The sequence below is a fragment of the Gopherus evgoodei genome, chromosome 4, assembly GCF_007399415.2.
Source record: "Gopherus evgoodei ecotype Sinaloan lineage chromosome 4, rGopEvg1_v1.p, whole genome shotgun sequence".
Taxonomy (NCBI): Eukaryota; Metazoa; Chordata; order Testudines; family Testudinidae; genus Gopherus; species Gopherus evgoodei.
Window position 1 is genome coordinate 8,994,137 of NC_044325.1, and position 27,601 is coordinate 9,021,737.

The window sequence follows — 27,601 nt, forward strand, 5'->3', positions numbered from 1 at the left end:
CCTTATCTTTTTTGTTTTTGTGTTTAGAAGGGTGTGTGTTGCTATATTCCTGCATTATGAAATCCTGGTTTTGGCACAGTTACTACTACACCAAACTGCTGTGCAACAAAAACATTTAAAAACTAGGTCATATGGAAAATTCAAGACAAACACTTTATTACTGAAGTAATCTAGAAAAAGTGAGACATTTCAGTTTAACAGGTATTCACGAACATGTATTGGTCAATAATGGGTAGGTCTCTGGAGGCACTTAAGGACCATCAAGTTAGCATATTCTAATATAAATACTAAGACAGGCATTGAGGCAGAGGGAAAGATATATCTAGAACCGTATGTTGGAAAATCTTTAATGCATTTGCCATTTCCCATGACAGTTTTTGGCATAGTTTCCTAAATTCACATAAGATCAGGGTTGTAAATTAATTGACCCAGGTAAGACACTGCATTAAAATCTTTCCATACACTTAACTTTTTGGCTAAAAAGAACCTATTGGTCAGATTGTCGATTTTGTGTTTTAATTCCTTCCCATAAAGTAAAACAATGGATTAAGAAAGTTACATTAAGACTCTTTAAAAAATTGCTTACATAAGCAAAAATTAGAGTAATGGCATAGTATTCCCAAAGCCATTATATTTTCTTGCAATATATCAAAATGTCTCTTTAAAAAAATACAGTAGTAAAGATTGAGGTATAACTTAAAAAATACTTGATAATCTTTTGCACTAAAATAGTCACTTCATTGTCTTCAGTAAATATCAATGGCCTCTTCTTTGCAGACTTTCTTCCCCTTAACTGTATGTATAATTTCCTGGGGCTGGAATTCTTCCTCCTCGTGTAAAGACTGAACTCTTTTTTTACTTGAAGTAGCTGATTATTTTCTTGCTGCAGAGAGTGAGAGGAAATAGATTAAAGTTCCTCTTAATACAGTGAAATTTACATATTGACAACAGCTGGTATATACTGAACAAGATGGACTTTACCTCCTGGGCAGTATGGGTAAACTGCAGTTATTCCATAGAGATGTGATCTCTGCTCTGGAAGATACTCATCAGTAAGGAAGCCATTGTCTTTGTTCACAGCTATAACACCATCCCTATTAACAAAAGTGAGAGATACGTTAGTCTCCCACAGAAATAAATCCTCTTCCAGGAGTAGTTCTATGTTCATAGAGTTTAAGACAGGAGGTAACTGCATCAAGCTGATTCGTTGTGCTAGTTTTATTATTTTAATCAGCACAGGACAGAATCATTAAGGGAACTTTCCAAGGAGGTGGTATTACCTCCCAAATTTCTGTGTCCTGGAACATTTGGAAAGGATGTACAGGTTTAAATTGAAAATAATGTAATTGGATTGCATTAATGCCTGCAATGAGGTCAGGAATGTTCCTTGGTGCCAGCACTGTCACTATAAGGGTTTTTTTGGAGTGGGTAGAAGAAACAGGAAGAGGGCCTTCATTATGGGGCATGTTTAGAAAAGGGAGTCAAGTTTTTATTTTTTTTAAACACCAAGAGTAATAGCACTAGAGTTCTATAAAAATATAGCTATAGCACCATTCATAATTATTGTGAAAACTGAGGGTAGGTTCTTAAAAGCAGTGTACAAAAATATATAATTATTTTAATGCAAAGTGCATATTACATTTGGGCCTCCATTGTCAGGACTACTAAACAGAGCTGGCTTGAGGAATATGGGGTTGATTGTGTCAAATACATTGCAAAGATGGTTTCTGTGAAAGTGACTAACTTGTATATTAGATTCACTTAGGGGTTTTCAACTGAATTTTAGCTAGTTGTAGTACCAAGGAAACTTGGAAAATGAGAACTTGATATTCTTGTGAGTTAACTTTCTGTGTAAAACTGCTATGGAACAGAAAACTCCCAAACCACCCCATAACTGTCAATAATACAAAAGGCTGGATTGCTGCTTAAAGATGACATGCTGGCATTTGCCCTTAAAAATAGTTAGGTGACTATCTAGGGTGTAATAGTTACTAGCCTACCTTCTCCAGTCAGTGTGATAAAAGTGATTGGCGTAACTAACAATGCTGAAGGGGTAGTTGAGGTTATTCTGAATGACACGCCTTCCTGTTCCATCTGGTAAGGTGCACTCCAGCTTCTTGGTACCTTTTACAAATAAAACATTTAATCAGGAAAGAAATAGTGTATTTTCCATGGAATTGTACTCAGGCTAGAAGGCCACAGTATGGTGTGGCCTAATGATGATCATCAGAACAGTCCTGATCAGTAAATTTGTATCCTAGGTCCCTTCCTGCTAAAGAATGTGAAAATCCACATAATTGAGGATAACTAGAATTTTAGTTTTCTAGGGTGTTTTCTTTACCCTAGAGGAATTGATTCTATAGTGGGAGTACAGAGACTGAAATGGAATTCCCAGCTTGACGGCATGTATGCATCTACCTCTACGTAATCCACTACAGGGGAGTAAAGGAGAGTACTTTCCCTATATACTTGTTCATAAGCCAAATTTTTTTTGGTTAAAGTGAATCATTAAGGGGGGGGGGATCTTCACCAAAATTTGACTATTTTAATCTATTCAATTGAATAATACTTTGTCATTTTGTTTACCTGGAGTATTCACAGGCCTGGAGCCCCTCAGCTCCCAGTGGCCGCACTTAGCTGTTCCTAGCCCATGGGAGCTGCGGGACATGGTGGCCAGCATGTCCCTTGGCCCACACCACTTACCGCAGCTCCCACGGGCTGGGAATGGCAAACCACAGCCCCTGGGAGCTGAGGGGCTTCATGCCTGGGAACACTCCAGGTAAATAAAATGTCCTGGCCCGCTAGCAACTTACCCTGATGGGCTGGGAGCCAAAGTTTGCCAACTCCTGTAATAAAGGGTTGGCTTATGAAAGAATGATACAGTTTTTGCCACTTATACCTATCCACCTTGGGGCGGTCGGTAGGGGTCGGCTTATAAACAAATGGGCTAATGAATGAGTATATATACAGTATGTTATTTTTGTCTATGTGCCTCTGTCAGAGGCTCAGTTCTTCAATCTGTGTCACATATACAGTATTCACTAAAAGACCCATGTGGATTCTAAACTCAGCCCTAAACATATCTTAATACAAACTGCAGCTACACATGTTCTCCTTGGATGCTGCATAGGTACAGAAAGTGTCCATCTGTGTGTAGCAGCCACTATGTTCTTGTGATGAAGTGTTAAATGCTGTGGTGTGTTAAATGCTACAATTCCATGTTACTATTCATGACAGGCAAAACAGCAGGCAAAAGAATTGCGGAGAAATCCAAACAAGGAATGCTTCTGTAGAAACTATAAATGGGCATCCCAATTTTAGAAGTTAAATTATTTCACTTTTCCTTTAAAAACAAAAAATCTATCCCAGGGAGTTACAGTCACTTCTACTGCTTGGAGTTGGAAGCCTTTGTTCTGACTACTGCCCTCTGCTGGTGGCTCTAAAGCTGGTCTGCCCAACACCCACTTAACCTCTGAAGACGTCCACACTTCATTCCCATACATAAACCTAACCTGTGGTAGAGGAAAATCATCCACAATGTTTTAGCTGATAGAGGCCAGCTAACACACTTAATGGAAAATAACATTACACAGCTTCACCAAGACCACCTTATTCAGTCGCATATTTTCAGAAGTCTGTAAAGTATTTTTTGCCTTTCAATCTAAAATTTGTCATGTTTAGACAGGCAGTGTGTGGAAAAAGTCCACTTCCTGTTCATTTTTTATAAGGGGGATGATGGGAGGTGAGGAAGTGAATGGAGAATTTGTATAGATGGGCTATGTTTCAATCTGTATTAGCTTAAGTTACCTGCGTCTGCCCAGCAAATCAGTTTGGAGAAAGGGTCAAAAGTCAAGCCATTTGGTAAGCCGATGTCTTTATTCACCAGAATCCTTCTGTTAGCTCCATCTACGGTTGAGGTTTCAATTTTAGGTGCTTCACGATTCCAGTCAGTCCAGTAAAGGTTGCTGTGGGGGGAACCAATTAACAAACCACAGGAAAGATTCACAGTGAGTGAACCAATTTAAAAAAACAAAACCAAACAGAATTGGAAGAACAGTCAGAAAAGTCCCAGACCTCTCAGTCTGCTGTCCGGACCAGATCGTTAGCGGATGTGAAATTCCCTAAAAGGAAAGCTGACCAAGCTCCAGAATGTGTTTTTACAGCCAATCATTTGCAAGAATTAGATTGAAGCTATTCTTCTGTAATTAGGGCCAGTCCCATTAACTTTCTAGATAGCAAAGGTATGTACATGGGGTGTTGTAAGCCATCTTCATTAAAAAATGTGTTCCAAATTTGAACAAGATTCAAACCTTTCAGTGATATTTTAAATCTGAACTCTGAATATAACTGGCAAATTTAGCCAAATATTAAATTAGTAAAAGTGTTTCACGCTCCCCTCTTGAGTGCTTCCTTCCTACACACTCTTAAGGAAATAACTAGCTGGAGCGTGTGCACACGAGAGAGAAATGTCTATCACACCAGACATTACCACTAGTACTTGCTTTGCAGCCAGGTAGCATTTACTCAGATGATTTAGAGCACAAAGAGTTTTGTCTCAGGCCAGTGACTGACTGTAGGGGGCAGCATGCACCACAAGGAAAATTCAGCTCACTTATTCACCAGTGCTTTTCCAGTGGGGTAGCCAAAGTACTAGCAGGTTTGTCTAACCCTGTTTTGAGACCTGTTTACACTACAGCTTCCACTTTTGGACTGGTTCTAGTGGTGAATTATGGGTCTGACTTTTAACACTGAAAATGCAGCTCCCAGGTCCAGCATTGTAGTCAGTTGCCCTGTGGCTGAATCTCATGTCATTCCAACCCACCATATGAACATAATGACACAAAGGTCTGTAAGAATACAGCCCTTTACAAAGCATGGGTGCTGTGCTGCCATTTACCCTCTAATTGCATCCACAGCGATTGCACGAGGATTCACAAGGTCTGCATCAAACAGAACTCGTCGCTCAGAACCATCCAACCTTGCACGCTCAATTTTGTCCAGGCCGCTATCTGTCCAAAACATGGTTCTGCGGAAATAGTCAATGGTGAGTCCTTCGGGACTCATCAGGCCTGGAAGGAAGTGAAAAGAGAAACACTGTCAGTATATGTGCAAGGAAGGATTTTGTGATATTTACATACAGTAGAACCTCAGGGTTATGACCACCTCGAGAATGGAGGTTGTTCGTAACTCTGAAATGTCTGTAACTCTGAACAAAAGGTTCTGGTTGGTCTTTCAAAAATTTACAACTGAACACTGTCTTAATACAGCTTTGAAACTTTACTATGCAGAAAAAATGCTGCTTTCCCCTTGATTTTTGTTAGTAGTTTACATTTAACACAGTACTGTACTGTACTTGCTCGCCCCCGTCTCTGCTGCTGGCTGATTGCATGCTTCTGCTGCCAACTGAGGTGTGTGGTTGATTGGTCAGTTTGCAACACTGAGGTTCTACTGTAGTACTTTAAAATTTGTAAGATCATGTACTTAATCCTCCCTGTACCCCTGTTGGTCCATCTAGCGCTCCTCCCCCAAATCTATCATAATTTGTGATGCCTCATTGGGAAAGCCAGGCAGATAATGGCTTGCCAAAGGTTATAAAGCGCGACCACATCAAAGCTGGGATTAAAACTCAAAAATTCCTCCTTCCCAGCCCCACTGTGATTCTGCTATGTGGACACTTCAATGTCTCTATTCAAACCAGCCATAGTCAATCCAAAGGAAATGGTGATTTACCTGAGTTAATAATGGTTTCAGGTTCAGCCCCTGGTTCTAAACTTGCTCGGTTAACTGTCCGGCCAGCAACGTCTGTCCAGTAGACCATTTTTGCCCGACAATCATAATCTAGTCCAACCACTATGGAACCCTGTAGAGATTTAAAATAGATATCCTTTTTTTTTTTTTAAACGTATTGTGGATAGCTGTGTTAGTCTGTATCCAGAAAAGCAACAAGGAGTCTGGTGGCACCTTAAAGACTAACAGATTTATTTGGGCATAAGCTTTTGTGGGTAAAAAAAAAAAACCAAAACAAAAAAACTGCACTTCTTCAAATGCAGCTTATTCTCTGCTGCAAAGGTCTTTACGTGGCGGCAGCTGATGGGAGGAAGAGTGGACTCAGGCAATCCTGCATGCCTGGCTCAGTGTTCTAGCCATAGTTGGAGGGTTGTCACTTTGGGTACCATTTGGTTAAAACAATCAACCTTTCTGTGTGCGGGAATAAGCTTGTAAGACATCAAAGTTCCAAACGGGTGGTTGTATTTTAATTCAACCAGCTGGGCCCAAGTCTGTGCTGCTGTAAGTGGCTGCCAACTTGAGTTGTGTTTCAGCCAGCAGCGAATTTGAACCGCTCCATCTGTCTGACTTTTGTTTGGTATGAGATACTCAGGCTGGAAAAATGGAGAAGCACTTCCGTCTATTCTGAAGCACTGGTGTGTTACTGTCCAGATTTTATTAGTTGACGGCCTAGGAGTTTGTACTGAAATCTTTGGGCATTCTTATTTAAGACTGATGTCCCAGGCATATCTCCGTCTCCAGCTCGGCTTTAAAAAAACCTCTGGGATCAAGCAGAGACTTGTACAAGATTGTAGCTAAGACATGTAATGACCTTCAAGCTTTCAGGAGGGAATATTTCACAATTTAAGTATATTCCCTGCCCCTCCTCAGATATAGATTTGATGGTCATACCCTAATTCTTAGTGTCTCTCGACCTGTTTGGCCCCTTTTGAGATGTGTGAATAAGTGGCTTGTCTCTAATGGAGCGGGGGGAGGGGGGAGGGAGTAGGGGAGGAGGAGGAGGAGGGAGAAAAGAAAGATGGAGAAGGGGCTGTGGAAAGGTTCAAAGACTTTCTCAACGAAGTATCTGAAGCAAAAGCTGGAATGGACGTTACCCTCTGCTCTCAACTATGCAATCTCCTACTTAGCCTGAAAACCACACCACCTTCGAGTCCGATTTTATTTTATCAGCTGGAGAAAGAGAAGAGAAACGACAAAACTGAAAATATGATCCTGATCCGCAAGCTGCGCCCACTGGGTGAGGTGCTTTGTCCCCTTCTAGTGGGGGCTGTGTCACATCAAGGTCAATGAGTCTACTACAGCCTTGTCTACAAGGCCTGGGTCTTTCAACTCAGAAAGGAACAGCACAGACATTCAGAGCCAGAGGTTCAGTCCTAGCTCTGACAACGCAGCCGGGGCACGTTAAGACCAGTAGTGGTCTGTACAGGGAGCTGAACTTGGAAACCTCAAGCTCAAGATATGCTTCCCTGGCCAGGTGGCGTGTGTAAGCCATGTCTGCCTGGTGTAATGCTCTGTCTCCCTTTGCTGGGGGCTAGGTGCATAGCGATTGATTAGCCTGCTACAGTTTTGGCAAGAGAGCAGGGTCTGGTTTTAACTGTCAGTCAATCCCCCCTCTGCCCAAGGCACTGGTGTTACATACAGATACGTTCCTTATACAGGCAGCTCATTTCCCTAGGCAAAGATTCTGTATAGACTTGTCACCACATAAGGTGCATCCTTTAAAGCCTGAGTTGCTAGACGCAACGCATTCTGGAGAAGATACTTTACATGCAGTGAGAGCAGGGTCTTTGCCATCTCTTTCTGAAGCCTGGTGCCGTTCAGAGGTAAATAGCCTATTTGCTGTCCCTGAGCATACAGCAGGAAGGTGCCCGCAGCAGGCGGAGTCACATCAGGACGCGGAGAGGGCTGGACAGTGGGAGGAGCAAGGCTGGGGAGACCTGTCAGTCAAACACAAAACTTTGTCAAAACTATGTTTGGATAAAACTTTTCCACCCAGCTCTAAGACTCCGTGCGGGCAAGTGTGCACACATGCAGAGAGACAAGATGGGTGACATAATATCTTTTACTGGACCCACTTCTCTTGGTGAGCGAGAGACCAGCTTTCAATCTGCACCCAGTTCTTCCTCCAGTCCCACCCTTTAGAAATCTACCGCACTGGAATCAGTGCACGATGGATTACAATTCAGCTTCTTGATTTTTGATTTAGGGCCTGATCCTGCACTTGAAGCTGCACAGATATCTGGATCCCACTGCAGCATCAGGACCTTAATTAGTTACATCCTCTGTGTATAGACCCCTGGCTGTGACCCAAGCAATGCTGCGAGCATTAGATGAGCAGCAGTGTGACCATTTTCCTCACCATAACAAGCCTTTTGTTTCACACACAGTTCCTCCCCAGCAAAGCACTGTGTACTCACACGGCGGGGGAACGCCAGGTTCCGATCTCGTTCCGTGAACCTCTCTGCCACTTTCATCTACGCACCAACAATAGCCACTGTTGCCATGACACTGGAGCGGGTTAAAGTTGCCCAGAGCATCACACCGGGGTACGTACTGGTCTTCACGTGGCCTGCCACCGTAGTGCTCCAGAAGGCTTTGCCGCCAGCGTTCACACATGGTCTGCGGTCTCTGAGTGGGCTCTACAGCGAAGGGTGAGAGGTTCTGATGGGAGCCCAGCCAGAAGCTACTTACAACACACATAGGCCCTAAGCACAGGCGCCACATTGCAAGGCTCACTGGCTTTCCTGCACCAGGCCCATTAAGGATGCTAAAAGAACTTTAGCGCCCAAAATAATTAAACTAGAAAGGACTATAGATCTTAATGGAAAATGTGCAGCCTGCTAACGTATGCTCGGGCTGGTTTAGAATAGCTTTCAGTGGGGTGGGGTCTCTTTAAGGATTTACCCGTTGTTCCCAGCCCAGGTCATTCTAAGCAGTCCAATGCCAACCCTGGCAATCAGTATCCATTAAAAGAGATGGTGGACAGGTGAGGACAGAAGCAGGGTCAATTACAGGAACAGGCTACTTGACTCTGGGCCCTAGAAACTGTCTGAGCCAATGATAAGGCCTGGAGAACGTCCGCTGTTTTATACAGAACACAGTGGGAACTCTGGCTTAATCTTTAAATACTTTCCTAAGCAAAGGCTATAACCTTACTGCTAAAGAAGGGGGGTGGGTTCTGTCTGACCATCTCTTGGCACCACTGCGCTGAGTACAATTTGGAAATGGGGGATGCTGATCTTAAGCAGAGCCACCCCAGTCGTGTGCCCAGAAGGGCAAAATGTAACCAGCCAGCGAGCATGGTGATGGGACGGGAGCGGAAGGGCGAATGGAGCAATCCCTTTCATAGCAATGTAGCTCTGACCCCAGGCGTGAGCACTGGGCATCTCACAACCTCCCTCGGAAGTGCCTTTGCCTTCAGCTCAGGATCAGGTACGAGAAAAGGCGGATTAGTGGGGCTGGCTCTCTAAGGGGAGATGAAACAGAAAAAGTCACATTGATTTGGAAGCTCCTCAGTGACCTTTTTCCTCCCCCAATGCAGCAGGGGGCTGAGGCTCAGCGCCTCCAAGGGATTTAGGTGCTTAACTTCCAGAGATTTCAATGGGAGACAGGTGCCGCAGTGCCTTCAGCCTGCTTGGACTTTGGATCCGGCCCTATAAACATAAGAACGGCCGAACTGGGGCAGACCAAAGGTCCATCTAGCCCAGTATCTGTCTACTGACAGTGGCCAATGCCAGGTGCCCCAGAGGGAGCGAACCTAACACTTGCCCCATGTACTTTGCCTTACTCAGCAGGCAGATCAGTAACAAGCCATCAGAGGGACTTTAATACACCTGCTACTATGGGCCTGATGCTGAGAGGTGCGGTGCACCCCAGCTTTGGTATATCATGACAACGGCCAGTAGAGGCTCCAGTGTGCTAGGCGCTGTACAAATACCTAGGGAGAGACCGTCCCTGCCCCACAGAGCTTCCAATCTAAAGTGGAAAAGTGACTTATACCAGCTGGAAACAGACCCCATAGCACTTGGAGCCCAATCCAGTGCCCTGGCCCCACTGCCAGCAGGTGTGGAGGAGGGGACAGGGAACAGGGTTCAAAGCCTCAACAGCAGCCCCTATGCAAGGCTGCATCTACCTCCCATTTCCACGCCCCATGGGGCAGGTGGAGGTGCCCAGGGCAAGGGCTATCTAGCACTCAGGAACTTGGATGCATTTTACACTAGCTATGGCTATTGCATGAGGAAAAGCAGGTTTCATTGGTACCTGTGTTTGATCAGCGAAGGGCTGATGGCAGCCCACGGCAGTTCCCACGGCAGTCTCAGGAGGGCAGGGCTCACTCACCTGATGGCCTGCAGCGTGGCGGGGCGGTGCCCGGCGGGCGTCTGCTTCCAGCGATCTCCTGCCCGGCTCCATCCACACACCAGCAAAAGCCAGTGCTGCTGTGGCACTGCAGCGGCCTGTAGTTCCCCTCGTCGTCGCACTGGGGTCTGTGCAGCCCCGGGTGGGCAGAAACCCCTCGAAGCCCGTGGGCGGGCTGTGGATAGAGGCGCTCCTGTTCACACGGCGTCAGGCGCTGGGCGGTTTCTGCCCGCAGGCATGCGACAGTGAGCAACAGACACAGCAACGACACAGGGGTTACACCAAGGTAAAATCGAACACGCCTGGACAGCCGCAGGCGGCGGGTATCCTAGGCTGGGGGAGGCCAAGTCTCCCCAAACAAGCGTGGCCCCGCCCATGCCCCACCAAGAGACGCTCCTCCTGACTCCCGCTCTTCCCCTGTGGCCCCAGCCCAGGCTGCTCCTCTGCTCACCCTCCCCTCCGAAACAGCCAGGGGAGCCTGGGACTTGGGGGAGTCTGGGGCCGGTGCTTGGGTTGGCTGGCTGGGGCCGGGGCCGGCCAGCACCCAGGCCGGCTGGTGGGACGGGACTCCCCTGGTCGCGGTAGGGGGCTTGGGTGGGGGAGGGGTGGAAAGGGTGGGGCCTCAGGCTGAAGGGGCAGGGCCGGGGACTAGTCTCCCCACCACCCATGTGGACAGTCTTTCACTCAGGCCTTTCTCAGCTCATTCACTGCGGTGCTCCAGCCTCAGGCACCTTTGCACAGGAGGCAAATTGTATGAGCCCCTTTCTATAAGCTGGTAAACTGAGTCACAGACAGGTCAGGCGATCGGCCGAGGCCACACAGCATGTCACCGGCAGAGTCAGGAATAGACCCCATAAGTCACAACTGCTGCTCCCTTGCTCTAACCACTAGATGCCTCTCCCCTTCCCCACCTTGCAATCCAGTTCCCTTTACTTGTCCACATTTTGAAGGGGCAAATCTGGTTTTGGGTATTTGTTTTCATATTGCCCCCCATGGTGAACACTGGCCAAACCAGGCAGCTAAGTTTTGGCCATGTACATACGCCAGTAAATGGTGCTATAAATTATAATCCGCTCATTAAAGTACCACACTCATTCATTGTTCTGCCCAGCACCAAAAGGGTTTGCCCCTGGGCCCTTCAGCAGGGCCTCTACCATTTGAGCCAATGGTGCACCTCTAGTAGCAGTAGTAGGCAATTATCCTCTAGTGGCGCAGTCAGTAGAAAGGGGAGCATTGTAGACGTGTTGCCAGTGTGCTCAACTAAAGAGAACTGGGCTCGTGTGTTCAGTGACTTTTGTCCAGCCTGCTTGGGCAAGAGCACAGGAACTTCTCACTTAAAGTCGTCCTGGTTAACGCTGTTTCGTTGTTACATTGCTGACCAATTAGGGAACCTGCTCGCTTCAAGTTGCACAATGCTCCCTTATAACGTCGTTTGGCAGCCGCCTGCTTTGTCCACTTTGCAGGAAGAGCAGCCCGTTGGAGCTGGCTGGTGGGGCTCAGAACCAGGGTGGGCCGGCAGCCCCCCCCATCAGCTCCCCGTGTGGTAGCTGGCCAGCAGGCTATCAATTGCCGGCAGTTCTGCTGTCCCTCCCCACACTGCCATGTGCTGCTCCTGTCCGCTGCCTGGGAGTTGCTCCTGGGAGCCTCCTGCTTGTGTGTGAGGGAGGGGGGAAGAAGGGGGCTAATGTCAGGGTGTCCCCCTCCCCCCTGCTTACCCCACCTCCACAGAGCGGGGGAACGACAGGGCTCAGGACAGAGGGAGCTCGCTGGCAGCAGCTGCTGTCTCAACTTGCTGATCTACTTAAAAAGGCAATGTACTTAGAGGGGGTGGGGTCAGCGTACTTAAAGGGGAAATGCACATCTCTCACACACATGGGGTGTGTCTCTGTCTCTCTCTGCCTTGCTGTGTCTCCTCCCTCCATCTGTGCTGCCTTGTAGAGCGTGAGGCTACATTAACAACAATGGGTTAACCCTTGCGGGCTCAGCCGAGTGCTAGTTCATCATTTAGCAGTAAGGCATTCCCTGGGAAACAGCCCACCTGCTTCCACCCTCTGACTCCACCACCTCAACCATTGCTGTGTACAGTATTGTTTGTTTAAAACTTTGTGTGTGTGTGTGTGTGTGTGTGTGTGTGTGTGTGTGTGTGTGTCTTTTGTCTGGTGAAAAACATTTCCCTGGAAACTAACCCCCCCCACTCCCATTTACATTAATTCTTATGGGGAAATTGGATTCGCTTAACATCGTTTCACTTAAAGTCGCATTTTTCAGCGTTACGACGTTATGAAAGGAGTTCCTGTTCACAGAACAGGCGGCACAAGGGAAGCCAGCACAAGTCTAACAGTCACAGGCGGTGGGTATAAGAGGCCAGGGGAGGCCGGGCCTCTCCAAACAGCTGGCCTGCGGCCTTTGGAGTGTGCTGCCACCAAAACACTGGGCAGTCTGGCTGTGGCCCCGCCCCCAATCGTCCTCTTCCTCTGAGGCTCCACCCACATGGGGGCCTCACGAGATGGGGTGAAGAGGCACGTGCGAGCAGTGAGCAGCCGGGGAGGCCAGGAGAGGGGTCGAAGAGACATGAGTGGCAGATGGGGTGATTGGGACTGGGGGGCCGAGCAGGGCCGGGGATGGGGCCTGGGTGGGGATTTGGGGGGTAGAGGCTGAATGGGGGCAAGCCTCAGGGCGAGGCCACAGTCTGGGCGCACACAGCCTCCCCCCACCTTGGAGCAGTCACACACCGCCCACGCTAGCAGTGTTTACATGATGCTCAGCAGAAGCATGGGCCAGTCCTGACGTTCATACTGCATCGGGCCTTCAGCCCGTGATCCCTTACCAGGTGTGCAGTGGAAGCCATCCCCTTGGTAGCCTGGTTTACAGCGGCATGAAAAGGAGCCGGGCGTGTTGTAGCATGCGGCAGCTTGGTGACATCTGCCTTCGGCGCATTCATCCACATCTGCGGAAGGGAAAGGAACATGTTCGTTACCCAGGTGCAGCCGCCAGAGAGCTAACGTGTTTTGGGCCCCATACTACAGAAGGAATGTGCACAAATTGGAGAGAGTCCAGGGGAGGGCAACAAAAATGATCAGGGGGCTGAGGCACACGACTTATGAGGAGAGGTTGAGGGAACTCGGGTTATTTAGTCTGCAGAAGAGTGAGGGAGGATTTGACAGCAGCCTTCAACTACCTGAAGGGGGTTCCAAAGAGGATGGAGTTCGGCTATTCTTGGTGGCAGATGACAGAACAAGGAGTAATGGTCTCAAGTTGCAGTGGGGGAGGTTTAGGTTGGATATTAGGAAACACTATTTCACTAGGAGGGGGTGAAGCACTGGAATGGGTTACCTAGGGAGATGGTGGAATCTCCATCCTAGAAGTTTTAGAGGTTTTTGAGGCCCAGCTTGCCAAAGCCCTGGCTGGGATGATTTAGCTGGGGTTGGTCCTGCTTTGAGCAGGGGGTTGGACTAGAGCATTCTCGTGTTCCCAGAGGCTCACACAGACGGTCCCGGCAGTTAGCATGCAATGACACTCATGGCCTGTTTCATGACAAGACACTTCTGGGCAGTTATGTCAGTGGGAACTGAAATACTGTTACATAATAAAGCTCCACCCTTGTGCTAACACGTATGGAAACGCAAGACTGAGCCATTTGGAACAGGGGCGGTCGCTCACCAGAGGGCTGTACAGCTCCTGGCATGGGGGACCCTGATCTCTGTGGAGACTGCTAGTTGTTACTGCAACAAACATAATAATAGTGGTGGTGGCTAGATCCCCGCACCCAGCCTATAGTGATACATAGCTGTGTCCCCCCCCCCCCCCAAACACACACACACTTCTGCCTCCCACCAGGAGTATCCCACAAGGCAGTAGTTTACAGCTGGTCTATAGAACCCCACCCCAGCCCAGGGGCAGGCTCAGGCTCAGTCGGTTTCCCACTCCCCCACTTGGGGGACGCAGCGAGGGTGCACTCCTACTTATTCCCAGACCCAAGCTCCAGGTAGCCTGTGTGGGAGCGTAAGGGGGGGGACGGGACTGACTCCCTTGACCCCACAGAGCACAACCCGCTCTTAAGATCCTACTGAAATTGACCAATGCTGTAGCTGTTGATTGTCCCCAGCACAGAGATCAGGCTAGCGTCCCGTTCCATCGATTTCCACAGCGTCTAGGAACCTAGCTACGGCCGAGGGCCTCCTTTTTGCTATTTGTGTTAGGGCAGTACCCCAGGATCAGAGAAGTGCAGCGCATGTGTGAGCATTTGGATTCCCACACGAGGTCTTTCTGACCATCCCTTACGTCCTGACGGCTACCCAGAGTGCACCCGTCAGTGCTGCTCTCGCTGCCCCAGCAGCACCTCCAGCTGCCCCACGGCGGCGAACGTATTCGGCACCGTAAATACAGGACAGCACCTGGGGGAGGGGAGGAGAAGCCCCCTCACAAAAGAACGTTCAGCGCCTCTGCCAAGAGGCTGGCTTTCCCCCTTCGGTAGGGAGCGCTTTGGCTGTCCACGGCCCCGGCTGCAGGCATCACCAGAGCCTCGAGGGGTGGACTCGGTCAACAGGTTGCAAACCCTTCATGCCGCAGAAACCGATCCCCTCGATGGCTGGCTGTAGTGACACACATCGCGGCAGCCCTTGCTGCCTCAGGCGTACCAGACTCTCAGGCCACGCTCTGCAGGGGCTCGTGGAGAGGAATGCAGGAGTTCAGACCCGGGACTAGGCATCTGTGTAAGGGAATAAAATCCCTCCTTATGCTGGCTCTCCAGCCCTCAGGTACAGGAATAAACCAGACTAAGCACCCATTTGCTCCATCCCTGGAGCAGGGGGATGGGGAGTGGGTGGGGCCTTGGCTCGTCTCACCCACTCACGGGCCAGCACAGCTGAGTCGGCACGGGGGTAGGGGCTGCCATAATTTACTCCTGGTCCAAGCCTGCACCAATCGCTACCCCACCCCCACGTCTCTCCCCAGGGGGCAATGAAGAGGCAGAAGAGGAGTCTGGGTCTGAAGTCACAACCCAGTCCTGAGGCTAACGGAGAATCCAGTCCTGCTCCTGCTGAAGACACTGGCCCCATGCCCGCTGGCATGAATGAGCACAGGAGATGGGTCCTGGGCAAGGCGCTCTCTTGCGGGGAAAATCCAACAGGCATAAGGCTCGCAGTAACCCGGCCTCCTCCTGCCCAGGCTGTACGTTCTGTAGCCCAACAAGGGCTTGGAGCAGGGGGTTGGACTAGATGACCTCCTAAGGTCCCTAATCTTCTACGATGATTCTTCTTCCTCTCTGAGGACAAATCCCATGCCTGGGGACTTCAGGCTAACATGGGGATCATTCAGTGTAGAGACGGACCCAGCAGAGCCCCAAAGGACCCTGGCCTCTAGGGGTGTTCAAAATCTGACCCCAGAGATGCAGCTGCATTTTGCAAATGGCCTCTCTCTTTGGAACAGGGTCATGCCAACATCCCCTGAACGTTGAGTCCAGATCTGGATTCTGCAGCGTGTCATCACCAACCCAAATTGGCATCTCCCCTCAACGGTCCAAGCAGAGAACAGGGTCCTGACAGGGAAGCACCCCAGAGGGAGAGAGGAAGGTGAGGAACCCAGCCACGCCAGTCTGAGTGTACATACCAGAGCAATTATGCCCGTTGCCCGTATAACCCGCCAGGCACACGCAGCTGAACGAGCCGCCTCCGTGATGAATGCAGCGGGCGCGGTCTGCCGAAGCACAGGTGTGGCTGCCATCTTCGCAGGGGTTGGATGGCGGGGGGATTGCTGGAAAGGGAACGACATGACACGAGGATTGTGAGTGGCCTGGGGCTGCCTGCTCTCTCGGACACCTAGACTTTAAGGCCAGAAGGGACCATCGTGATCATCTAGTCTGACCTCTGCACGTTGCAGACCATGGAACCTCACCCGCTCCTGGCCATCTAGTGTCCCATCACCAGCCATTGGAGATATTTGCCGCTGGCAGTGGCAAATCAGCTACATGCCATTGTAGGTGGGCTCATTGGAGCATTGGGCACCGCAGCGAGAGAGGCCTGGCCCTGGCCCGTCTGCCATTCAAAGGAATAGGCACAACAGTTGCCTACAAGGAAAGCGTCTTCGCCGCGGGAGCGGGTTTTACATGGTTACATAAATGACCAGCAGCCAGGCAGCCCCCTCCATTCCAGCGCACCATCACACAGCAAATGGGTGAGGCCCTGGCACATCACCACCCTCTCTATGCTTCCACTCCCACAGCACAGAAGGGCACGGCAGGGCTGGGAGGGGGGTCTGGCTCGAGTGCGCTGTGCTCTGGTGATGCCCACTGGCTTTACAGCCCAGGGGGGGTGGGCATTACAAGCCACTACAGCCCTCAGGCTGCTTTAACGTGTGCTGATGGCCTGCACTGAGAGATAGTGGAAGGCCACCTTTGCCCTGTCCCACCTCCCAGGGCCCATCTTCACTGCAGGGTTAGCCTGGTGATTTGCACCCGGGTCCGAGCTCCAGGTCAGCCTCACCCAGGTGCGAGCAGCCAGCCCACAAAGCCCTGCCTGCGTCACTGGGCCCTCACTGGTGCTGTGCTCCCCCGTGCATGTCAGTCGAGCTTCTGGGGGGCGCCTCCCACCGCGTGCAGGGAGCTGGGCCACAGTGAGTGGCAGGAGAATGTCTCTGTCCTTCTGGGTGCGCGGGGGGCATTGTGGGACGGCGACGGAGGACTAGCAGCACGCGGGTGAGCTACCTGAGTGAAAGCTGCCCCTGAGCGCTCTCACCCCACCGAGCTCAGGGGAGAGGGTTCAGTGTGCGGGCCAACGCCTTGGCAAGCGCCCGGACTAGCGCGGCGGTAACGACCCGAGGCGTGCCGAGCGCAGCACTGGTGCAGCTCAGGAGCCAGTCCTCCACCACCCTTACGCACAGACGGTCCCCTGGCAAGCAATGAGGCAGCTCCCGGGAGGGCAGCGCCAATCAGGGTGAATACGGGTGGCACAAGTAGGCCCTCACAGAACGTGCCCCAGACAGTGCTTGGGGCCAACTCTGGAGTAATTGCCAGGCGATGGCAAAGCTCCCTCCAATTCCAGTGGGAGCAGGATCCTGGGAGAAAGCCGTTGGCACGTGCTGTAGCAGGCAGGGAACGTACAGCAGGGGTGGAGGGAGACTCACACATGGGCTTGACACTTACGCACGCACACGGGCCTGTCGCCTGCCAGCTGGTACCCGCTGGGGCACTCGCACCTGTAGCTGCCCGGAGAGTTGATGCACACGGAGCGGTGGCCACATCTGCTGAGGCTCTCTGCACACTCATCGACGTCTGAGCAGGAAGAGAAGAACCCAATTACACAGCCGGCTGGGTAAAACACTGGCTTTCACACTTCCCGGGGGCCTCGGCGCAGGGGTCTCCATTTAAACCGGCTGATCTGGAGTGAAAATGTTTCCTTCCTAAGCACCTGTTTGGCTCTCTTTTGGCAGGAACATTTCGCCCCCGTCCACTAGAACCAGGAGAGGGCGAGAGAAACATCTGCAGATGTTTTTAAGAGGAAGCAGATCTATGAGCCCTCCCCTTTCACGTACTAACAAACAGCAACTCAGTCTGTGAGAAAAACTCCAGCTTGACTCAAATACAGAGCCCGATCCTGATCTTGCTTACACCAGTGTAACCCCACTGATGTGCATGGCAGAATCCGGCTCCAAACATCCCGCTTCCCCCCAGACATGTGTATATAATTTCCTCCCCTCCAGAAAAATTCTTGGGAGACTTCCCCCACCCCTCCCACTAAAAATGTTCAACATAATTAGAGCAGGATGACAGAGCTAGGCTCTGGAGCTGGGCCAAAACCCGCAACCAAGCTCCCGGAAATGTTGGATTCCCGTTCAGCAGCGTAGGCCCAGCATTACTAGACTTCAGGGAAACTCTGCCATAGGCCCACAAAGGACTCAGCGTGGTCCAGGCAATAGTCAGAGACCTATGTTCTATTGGCCTGAAGAGTCATCACAGGCAAGTCATTGGGCCTCTCTGCCTCAGTTTTCCCTGTTGTACAATCCTGCTGCTGACTTTCTTTCGTAAAGTGCTTGGAGCTGTACGGACGAAGGATGCTACCTACTAGGTAAGTATTATTCTATTATTATGTGGCTTTTCTCAAGTCGCCGGCCCAGATCCTCCAAGGTATGTAGGCGTCGCTCTCGGTGGCCTGAGCCATTCTCAGCCCCAAGTTAGGTACCCAGGCTCTCTGTACAATGCACAGGGCGAGTGAGGCTCCTCCAACAAGGATCCTCAGAAGCCAGCAAGCTGAGGGGGGTGCTGCCAAAGCTAGCTAGGTGGGAAATGCCAAGGAGCGGGGCTCAGGTGCCTAGGCCACTGGCCTGGTGTTCCAGGCTGATGGGCCAGAGATGGGCACCTCCCTCAGCTGCAAACCTGATCCTGGAGACAGGCCCCTGAGCCAGGTCAGTCGCTGAGGCAGCCCAGGCCCTAGCAGTCTGCTTCTCACACTCTCCTGTCCGCCCGACATTTCCTTGGGCGCTGGCGGTCTCTGTGCAGGTGATGTTCTGCACCCCCTCGTATCAGCGGCCTGCTTCCAGCCCTCCTGCTGTGGGGTCTGACAGGTGTCGGGCCTGAGGCAGACTCAGAAAACGCCCCTGTTGGCATGACAAGATCCCTGCCGGCGTGATGGGATCCCCGTCTGGTTTGAGAATCCTTCGGGCCTCCAAGGCTTTGGCTTGAGCTGGGCTCAGAGCAGCTCGTTCACTGGGAGGTGGCATCAGCAGCTTTGCAAATGCCAACTGGTGGAAACTTAGGAGCCTTGGGGATTTAGGCACCTCCTGGGTTAGGCGGCAGCTGAACGGCGGCTTTGGAAATGCCAGTAGCACTTAAATGGCGGACTCAGGCACCTACAGAGGCAGAAAGGCACCTAAATAGCTGTGTGGATCAGGGCCAGACCTGCTGTGTACCTCAGTTTCCCCATGACCATGATACTTACCCTGCTTTGAGCTCATCCAATGAAAAGTGCTGGGTACACTCTCATTAAGTAAGTATCGTTATAAATCTCCCTTCAGGAAGGACGTACAGAGAAAGGCAAGATGGTGGATTGTAGATTGCCAAGCCTGACCTGCAGAATTAAGCCTGCGATCAGCGAGAAGCCGCTAGCAATGTTCTCCACTTACCCATGCAGTTTCTGCCATCTCCCCGATAGCCGACCGTGCACTCACAGGTGTAATCCAGGCCGGTGCCCGGCTGGCACCGCGCTGTCGTGTCACATGCATGGGTGCCATCATAACAGGGGTTCACTGTGCTCAAGTCAGTGCCACCTAGATTGGCCAGAAAGCAAACGGCAAACCTGAATGAGGCGCCACGGGACAGGTATGTATATTACAGGAGAAGCCAGAGAGATCAGAGCCCCATTGTACTGGGCACTGCACAGAAACATAGCGAGAGAGCCCCTGCCCCAAAGGGAAGAATGGGAAACAGAAGTGAGGTGACTTGCCCAAGGTCACCCAGCAGGGCAGTGGCAGAGCTCGGAACAGACCCCAGCTCTCCTGACTCCCAAGTCCAGGGCCTTACCCATTAGCCCACACTGCCTTCCCAGGGCACACAGCTGTATCGCATGTGCTAAGCAATGAAGATACAGCTTGCCCCCTGACCACCGTATCACTCGCACGCAGAGCACAAGGGCGAAGTTCTCTAACCCACCAGGCAAGCCTGGCTCTGGCATTCTGCTCTCCTTACATGTGCCGGCTGCAGAGTGGGAGACCATCATCCCAGGGCACTGCGGCTCTGGAGGAGAACTGTGCCCTAGAGGTGCAGAAAGACCCAGGGAGTGAGTGAATGCACCTTGCCGGCTGGCACTTTCTAAAGCCAACCCATGTACAGCTGGTTACCCAAAACAAAGACAGAACTACAGTAACTGCTGCTGGGGATGCAGCCCCTGGCTAATTTAGGGCTGGACGCTGCTCTGTCCTGCATCCCAGATAGGCACTAAGGAGGTGGGAGGTACCCCCTTAATCCACTAGACGGGCTCCCCATCTATGGGCCCCTCCTGCATGCAGCGCAGCTTTGGCTCCAGCCTGCCAACACAACAGCCAACAGCTGCGCCAGGTAGCATCCCCACGGAGCAGGAGGAAACCAGGGCGCAGAGTGTGACTCCAAAACAATCTGCCTCCAGGCTGCTCCTATGCGCTGCCCCAGGCACGGGCCCGGGCAAAGCCAGAACTGGCTCTTCAAGTGCCTCGTTTAGGAAAGTCAGGGAGAGACTGAATTCAGCTTTAGACTTTGTCTCTAGGTTAGAGAAACTACCTAAAACCTCTTAATTCACTGGCAAGATCAATTCAAAAGGTGAAGAGCCTGACCCAACACCTGGTGGAGTCCAATGGGGTCTTTCCCATAGCATTTGCATGGCTTCAGTGGATGCTGGATTGGGCCCTGGGGTAGAAATTTCAAAAGCACTTGAGTGATTTAGGATTGTAATTCCCATTTCCAATAGCACCTAGGTGGCTTAGCAGCCTACGTCTCAGGGAAGTCATTGATTTCAATGGGAGTTAGGTGCCTGAATGCCTTTGAGGATCTGGGCCTCGGTGACGTAGGTGCTTTTGAAAATGTTTCCTTGGACATGTTGTGAGTTTGCGATGAAATCGAGAATTGTTGGTTTAGGTTTCCTAGAAACAGCACCGAAAAACTCAAAGAAAAGAATTTCTGAGATGGTAAAGTTCCACCAGCTTTAAATATAGCTAGACCAGCCAGCACCAAACCCTGAAGTCTCTAGTCAGTTTTTAGACAAGCCAAACTCTCGTTGACCACACCGTAAGATATGAGTAAAGACTCGCCAGCTTTCAACCAAGATCATAATTCAAAGGATTTAGTCTCCTCTGTTGCTGCGTTTTCATGGGTTTTCCTAGTGGAAACTGGCATTATCTACATTGGCCCATCTGAAAACCAACTGGAAGAACAGCTCAATTTATAACGTAATCAGCTAGAGGGAGCAGGTGTGATCTTCTACACATTTGGACAGGTCCCAGAATACCCCTCTGGGTAACGAATGCAAACCACAAAATCATTTCAATGGCTGGAAGCTGAAACGAGATACATTCAGATGAGAAATAAGGTGTACATTTTCCAGGGTGAGTAATTAACCAGGGGAACAATTTGCCAAGGGTCGGGGTGGATTCTCCATCAGTGACCATTTTTAAATCATGGTTGGCTGTTTTCCCAAAAGCTCTGCGGCAGGAATGATTCAGGGGCAGGTCTCCGGCCTGGGCTATACAGGAAATTAGATTGAATGATCACAACGGTCCCGTCTGGCCTTGGACTCCATGAATCAGAGTCCACAGGGCTGGACTGTATTTTCAGCAGAAGCCAATGCACGGGGGCTGGGAAAGAGCCATGACTTGCCCCACTCTCCATCAACTTGCACAGGAACCAGGGCCCTGCACAGGAACCAGGGCTGCTCTCCTACCAGGCTGTGATGGGTGATATAGGAAGCCCCACGGGGGAGCACGCCAGCATTTTACAGCCCCTTCCTCCCCAGGGCGCATGCTCTGGGCCGGAGATAAGCTTGCCTGGCACGCAGGAGTGGCTTTAGCCTCAGAACTCCCACTAGTGCTGATGTGACTCCGGCAACTCCAGCCCAGGATCCTATTGCTGAGAATGCATCGGACCGGCACTGGGACCGTTCCAGCCTAAGCCCCCTGAGCACACGTTGCCTGGCTTTAGGGAGGTTGCCGGGGCTTCCGCTGGCCATGGCCAGAGCACAGCCATGCCTACAGATCGCAGCTGCTAACTCCAGCCCCAGCGCCAACATTTCCCCAGCGCGGGACGGCGTGGATCCGGTTTTGCTTTGCCCCGCTGGCTGCGGAGTTTAGAGCTACCTATGGATGTGAATCTCCCCAAAGTTCTGAGGGGGCTGGGACCTGGGTCTTCACGCCCAGCTCTGTGATCAGCCCAGGCTACACAGACTTGGCCGTGATCCTGGTGTAATTCACTTGCTACAGGCCCCTGACACGGAACCATCCCTGAGACGCAGACTCTGAATCCCGCTCACATTTAGTCCCGGTTGCGCTCTCAAAAGGCTCTTCCTCTATCCCATTACTGCACTTGGCTAGTGTCCCCCTTTGGATCCTTTACGGCCTCTATTAAATGGCTTGACTTTCTAACCCCAAGAGCTGGAACTAATTTACTTGCTTAGGGTAGGAGGCTTGGGAGGCTTTCGTTCAAGGCTTCTGCTCCTTAAGCAGAGTACATACACCCTGCACACGCCCTAGCGCTTCACCCTGTAGTGGGAAGAGCTCTCCACTCCCAGGTGATTGCCCCAGGCGAGAGTCAACATGCCCTTTAAATTCCACACAACATTCCCCAGGGTCAGGAAAGGAAGAGGAGGGTCATTAGCTCTGGCTCCCAATTACTGATTCAGGAAGGACACAGCCCCTTTTACTCCATCATCCTGGAAACAATGAGGTTCCCAGAAAGTGCAGGCAGCTGTGTTGTTCCACACGCATTCCACTTAGATAACAGCTCCCCGGGGACCAACAGGGAGATTGGGTTTCAGGCTCCACTCATAGGAAGACCCCTCTTCAGAGGGATAACCAGCTCTCTGCTCTGATGGTTGCGCAAGAGCGTCCCCAACCTAACCAACCAAACCACGTGGCCTTAATCAGCTCTCTCCTCCCCACATTTACACTAGATTCACACTTCCGGCTTCTCTGTCCTTTTGCCACCGACGGTGATGTGCAGCTCAACAGGTAACAATGCAGACAAAGCCGGGGCCCGATCCAGTGCCCATGGAATCTTTCCACTGACGCCGGCAGGCCCCGGATGCACCCAGAACCATGCTCACTGCACGCATAGTACTACGAAATACACTCAGCACCACCTCTGATCACCCCACTCCAGGAAATAAAAGTCTGCACAAGGAATGCAGCATCTGGCTCCAAATCTGATCCTGTACAGACATAATGAGAGTTTCTCTTCTTCCAGCTTTTCTTGAGCAACTCCTGTGCCAGTAGATTAGACAGTGATTACACACACCCCCACACATCCCGGTACACAGAACTCCCAGTAAAGCTTCATGTAGAATCTGCTTTGGCTGAAGAACAAAAATAATGAAGCAATCCTCCCCACTCTGCTAACGTGCTGTCCTTATGCTGTGCAAGAAGGGACTGAAATGGCTAGATGGGTAACACATGAATGTCCCGGTGCCTTTTTGAATGAGGAGAGACCAAGTCCCTTTGAAGCTGTGTTGCCAACCTAGTCATTTCGTTCTCTAACACGGTCTGTTAGACACCACCATAGTAGAGTTGGGTGGGAAAATACCCATATTTGCTCCTTTACTTTTCTCTTAGAGCCAAAGCCGAATCTTGTGAAAGTTCACAAAGCCAGGGGAATGTTACCACTTTCTTGACTTAAGTTTTGAAGTTGTAGGAAGCAGCAGTGGCTGCTGGGAAATGGAGTTCATTGTATTTCAAACGATGGGCGGCTGTGACATCACTGGATATGCCAGCATGGAGACAGACCTCTGCCAAGAGAAGGCAGGGGGAGATGTGTGTGTGTGGGGGGGAGGGTACTTGCTTTCCACTTGACCCGTCACTAAGTTTTTTCATGGCTGGGGACGGGGTTGCAAGTCGAAAAAACACACCAGACCCCAGGGTTCTGCCTTTCAGCACTGAGAATAAAACTCAGCACGAAGGAACACTTCGTGGTTATTCTGGGCCAGCTCTGTCCACCGCATAGATAGCTTTGTACCCTCCCTGCAACAGAGTTCACAGTGGGAAAGAGCTGCCTAAAAACCAAACCGAATGTATCTCAAAGCACGGCATATGCCAGCCAGCGAAACCCCTGCTGGTACCCCATGCACTCAGACTAACAGCTTTCACTGTGGGCCGAATCCTGAGCAGATGAGGTCCTGCAGGGATCTATCATAATGGCACGTGTTTAGCAGGACAAAAAAAATCCAGTCTCTTCACAGCAGTGAGAAAACTCCACCTGGGTGAAAATGAGGCAAAGCCAGAGAGGTCAGCGGTGTTTTGCTCATGTACATGTGGCCTAAATGAGCGCCACAGACATTTCCTACAGGGGTTGGTACTGGAGTGCGTTCAAGCCTGCGTGTGCTCACAGGAACTGTATCATTCCACCAGCAGTTACACCCAGGGCCAGACTACCACTTGGACCATGAGCCTGAGCAGAGGAGGAAAAATTCCCCTTGCCCTCGCGCATGGGCTACCAAGACTTTTTGTCTGGGGCCACCCGAGTCAGCCGGTCATTCAGTGAATCATAGAAGATATGGGTTGGCAGGGACCTCAGGAGGTCATCGAGTCCAACCCTCTTCTCAAAGCAGGACCAACCCCAGCTAAATCATCCCAGTCAGGGCTTTGTCAAGCCTGACCTTAAAAACCTCTAAGGAAGAAGATTCCACCACCTCCCTAGGTAACCCATTCCAGTGCTTCACCACCGTCCTGGAGCAGACGAACAGAGAGCTTTGACCCCTGCCCAGCCTAGCTGAGCCACAGCACGGGGTGGTGCAATGTACTGGCAGGAAATCACAACCCCCAGGGACCAACGGGAAGCAGCAGAGGGTTGTGACACAGTGCCACAAGGTCTCCCAGGTCTAGTCTCGGTGGTGCAGCTCACTACTCCACTCACAGCTGGGCCTGTAGTCACATTAGACTGACGCTGATCTTCCCTCTCCTTGCCGCATGCTATTTTAGGCCACACTGAAAGCAGGGGCGTTGCACCGGCAGGGAATTCGGCCCCTAGTTTCAACAGGCCGACGAGTCAAGGATGACTCGGCGGAGCTCACCTTCTCTGGAGCCAATCTGGTTGGTGATGGCGTAGCGCAGGACCCGTTCCTCATCGTTGTACAAAGCGAAGATCCGATCCACGCTCAGCTGCTGGACGGCAGGAACGTCCCTGTGGTGGCGGGCGGGCAGGCAGTCGTAGAAGCTGATGTTCTGGTGCAGTCGGTAGGCAAAGGTCTGGTTGATACTCCCAGAGATGAGGGAATACTGGCGGTAAGCTGTGGAAGTCACGGCTGCAAAACAGCACCAGGGACCCTGGTCATACAAGCATGTGGTAGCTTGATGAATTATTATTAGCACTGCAGCAATGCCTAGCGGCTCGTATCAAGGATCCAGGCCCTGTTGGGCTGGGCCACTTTCCAAGCATGGCATCCCTGCTTCAAGGAGTAATGCGATAACAGGTGGATGAGCCCAAGCAAAGGAGAAGGGGTGGGGGAGAGGATATATGGAGATGTACCTGTTTCCCAGAACTGGAAGGGACCCTGAAAAGTCATTGAGTCCAACCCCCTGCCTTCACTAGCAGGACCAAGTACTGATTTTGCCCCAGATCCCTAAGTGGCCCCTCAAGGATTGAACTCACAACCCTGAGTTTAGCAGGCCAATGCTCAAACCACTGAGCTATCCCTCTCCCACCAGTGAGCTATGAAGAAAGGAGTAAATACAACTGTGTTTTCATAGACTAATTTTGTGCACTGATGACCACAATACTTTCACTGGCTGGAGATGTGAGCACTGGGCTTGGGCCAATGGCCTCTGGCTAGCCCTCAGCACTGCCATGCAGGAAACAGGGTGGCCAGGTGCCCAGTTTTTGACAGGGAAGTCCAGACGAAAAGCGGACCTGACAACGTCCGGTCAGATCTACTGACTGGACAACCAAAGTCCGGTTACTGTGGGTGGAGGCGGTGCCAGGTCATCACCCACACCGGCCCCTACTCAGCTGGAGCCGCTTCCTACCTGCATCAGGTGGCTGCAGCTCCCAGCCCCAGCTCCGCAGAAGGGTCCCTCCCGAACCAGGCCAGGGTGGGGAAGCCAGGAAGAGCAGCGAGCGACAGGGGAAGGGGAAAAGAGGAGCGAATGGGCGTGCGGTCTTGGGGCAAAGAGGTGGGGCAGAGGTGGGGCCTCAGGGGGAAGAGGCAGGGCAGGAGAGATTCCAGCATGCTTGCGGGAGTGTCCGTTTTAAAATATTATGAAGTTTGGCAACCCTAGCAGGAAACTGAGTGATTTCAAGATGAAGCAAGCATGCACAGCATGGGGGGGGATATGGACGGGAGGCCTCCTATCACTTAAGCCTGACTCCTGCAGCCACGTTACAATGGCAGCCACGCCAATCTCAGACTACAAAATCCGAGTCAGGGCTCAGATCTGGATTCCAAACACCCCCATATTCTGGACTGTTCCTGGCTTTCGGCTGATCCCTTCAGCAAGGCAGAGACCATCTGCAAAATTCAGGAGAGGATTTTGATCTGGGATTTGGACTCCATCTATGCAGTCCAGCCCTTTTCGGCTGGGAGGACGTTATACAAGGCACAGAGTCCTGGAAATGCACCACGTCCTTCTGCCTAGAAAAGGGCGGTGTCCCCAAAACAAACGGGGAAGCGTGAGTCCTACAAGGAAGCAGTTTCTCTGCAGATAATGGTGGAAAATTTAAAGATGGCCACTGGTTACTTGAAAAACCCCGCAGAACCCTGCGGAATTCCAGTGTGCATAACACGCTGTGGGCAAACACCCCAGCCTGGCTAATAGCAGGCTATCAACATTTGCTCTGCAAAACAAAAACACACAATGAATGAGATTCTGGGCACCTTCAATCATACCTGAGTGAGAGTAGTGGTAAAGTTCCTTGTACGGTGCAATGTGGACAGTAAATTTCTCCGGAATAAAAGGCACCTGGCCCTGAATATTTGTCTTAATGCTCAGGTAATTTTCTGGACTCAGGCCATCAGCTGTTTGAGTGATATGGACTCTCTCCTCTCCTGGGTAGAAAGTGACTTCCAAATTGTGGGTGAATTTAGCACCTACAATGAACAGGGAAGAAAACCAAGCTCTGCTACAGCTGTTTTAATGGATAAACTAACACTATTTTTACCCACTTCTTAGATTACATTTGAGACAGATAACACAAGCTGATCGTTAGCCCAGAGCGGCACCAGAAAATACCAGTCAATAATACCAACCTTTTCTGAAGCCTTTGGATTCAAGAGGCTGGTTTAAAGATCTGCATGTGCAAATATCACACACGGCCTACCAAGCTGAGCACCACGTCACATGCATCTACAAAGGGGAGACTAATCATCCGTGTTAGCACTCAGCATGGAATAGGTCAACGCTGCTAGTCACTTAGATTCCAAACCCGAGTTTGCACTGTGCGTTCACAAGTACTGACCGGATTTTTTGGCAATAACGTTTTGGGTGTAAAGGCTAGGCCAACGCTGGTGTAATGAGATCACATGGGGATGGAGATTCTGCACGGCGTTTTAGCTTCCAAGTCTGTGGGGCCCAAGAGCACCCAGAGACAGCAGACTTACGCCTCAGTCCTCGGAGATATTGCGGCGCCTACCTCCCACTGTCTATGAGCCTTCGTCCTAAGAGGAGAAAATGCCTCTTGTTCCTGTAGGGAACCCTCTGGCCTTTCAGGAGAGCTCCAAAGACGACCAGCCAGAGGACAGCGAGTGTCACAGAAGGGGAATAAAAGGGAGGAATGGGGGTTAGGGTGCTCAAGGCTGAA

The 27,601-nt window shown here is 50.9% G+C and overlaps 1 protein-coding gene across 1 annotated transcript in view; it reads right to left on the reverse strand.

Moving 5' to 3' along the window:
• Positions 1-22: 22 nt before the first annotated feature.
• The window catches only part of NID2 (nidogen 2), a 51,213-nt gene continuing 23,634 nt past the window's right edge, over positions 23-27,601 (reverse strand). The window contains exons 7-21 of the mRNA XM_030559173.1: positions 26,691-26,891; positions 24,879-25,109; positions 19,258-19,401; positions 17,282-17,410; positions 15,751-15,894; positions 12,971-13,090; positions 10,126-10,368; positions 8,205-8,426; positions 7,555-7,724; positions 5,731-5,860; positions 4,898-5,069; positions 3,808-3,965; positions 2,001-2,124; positions 982-1,094; positions 23-883 (exon numbers count right to left, since the gene is read on the reverse strand). Coding sequence (XP_030415033.1) covers positions 873-883; positions 982-1,094; positions 2,001-2,124; positions 3,808-3,965; positions 4,898-5,069; positions 5,731-5,860; positions 7,555-7,724; positions 8,205-8,426; positions 10,126-10,368; positions 12,971-13,090; positions 15,751-15,894; positions 17,282-17,410; positions 19,258-19,401; positions 24,879-25,109; positions 26,691-26,891 — 2,312 coding nt within the window. The 3' untranslated portion in view covers positions 23-872. The remainder of the gene's footprint in view (positions 884-981; positions 1,095-2,000; positions 2,125-3,807; positions 3,966-4,897; positions 5,070-5,730; positions 5,861-7,554; positions 7,725-8,204; positions 8,427-10,125; positions 10,369-12,970; positions 13,091-15,750; positions 15,895-17,281; positions 17,411-19,257; positions 19,402-24,878; positions 25,110-26,690; positions 26,892-27,601) is intronic.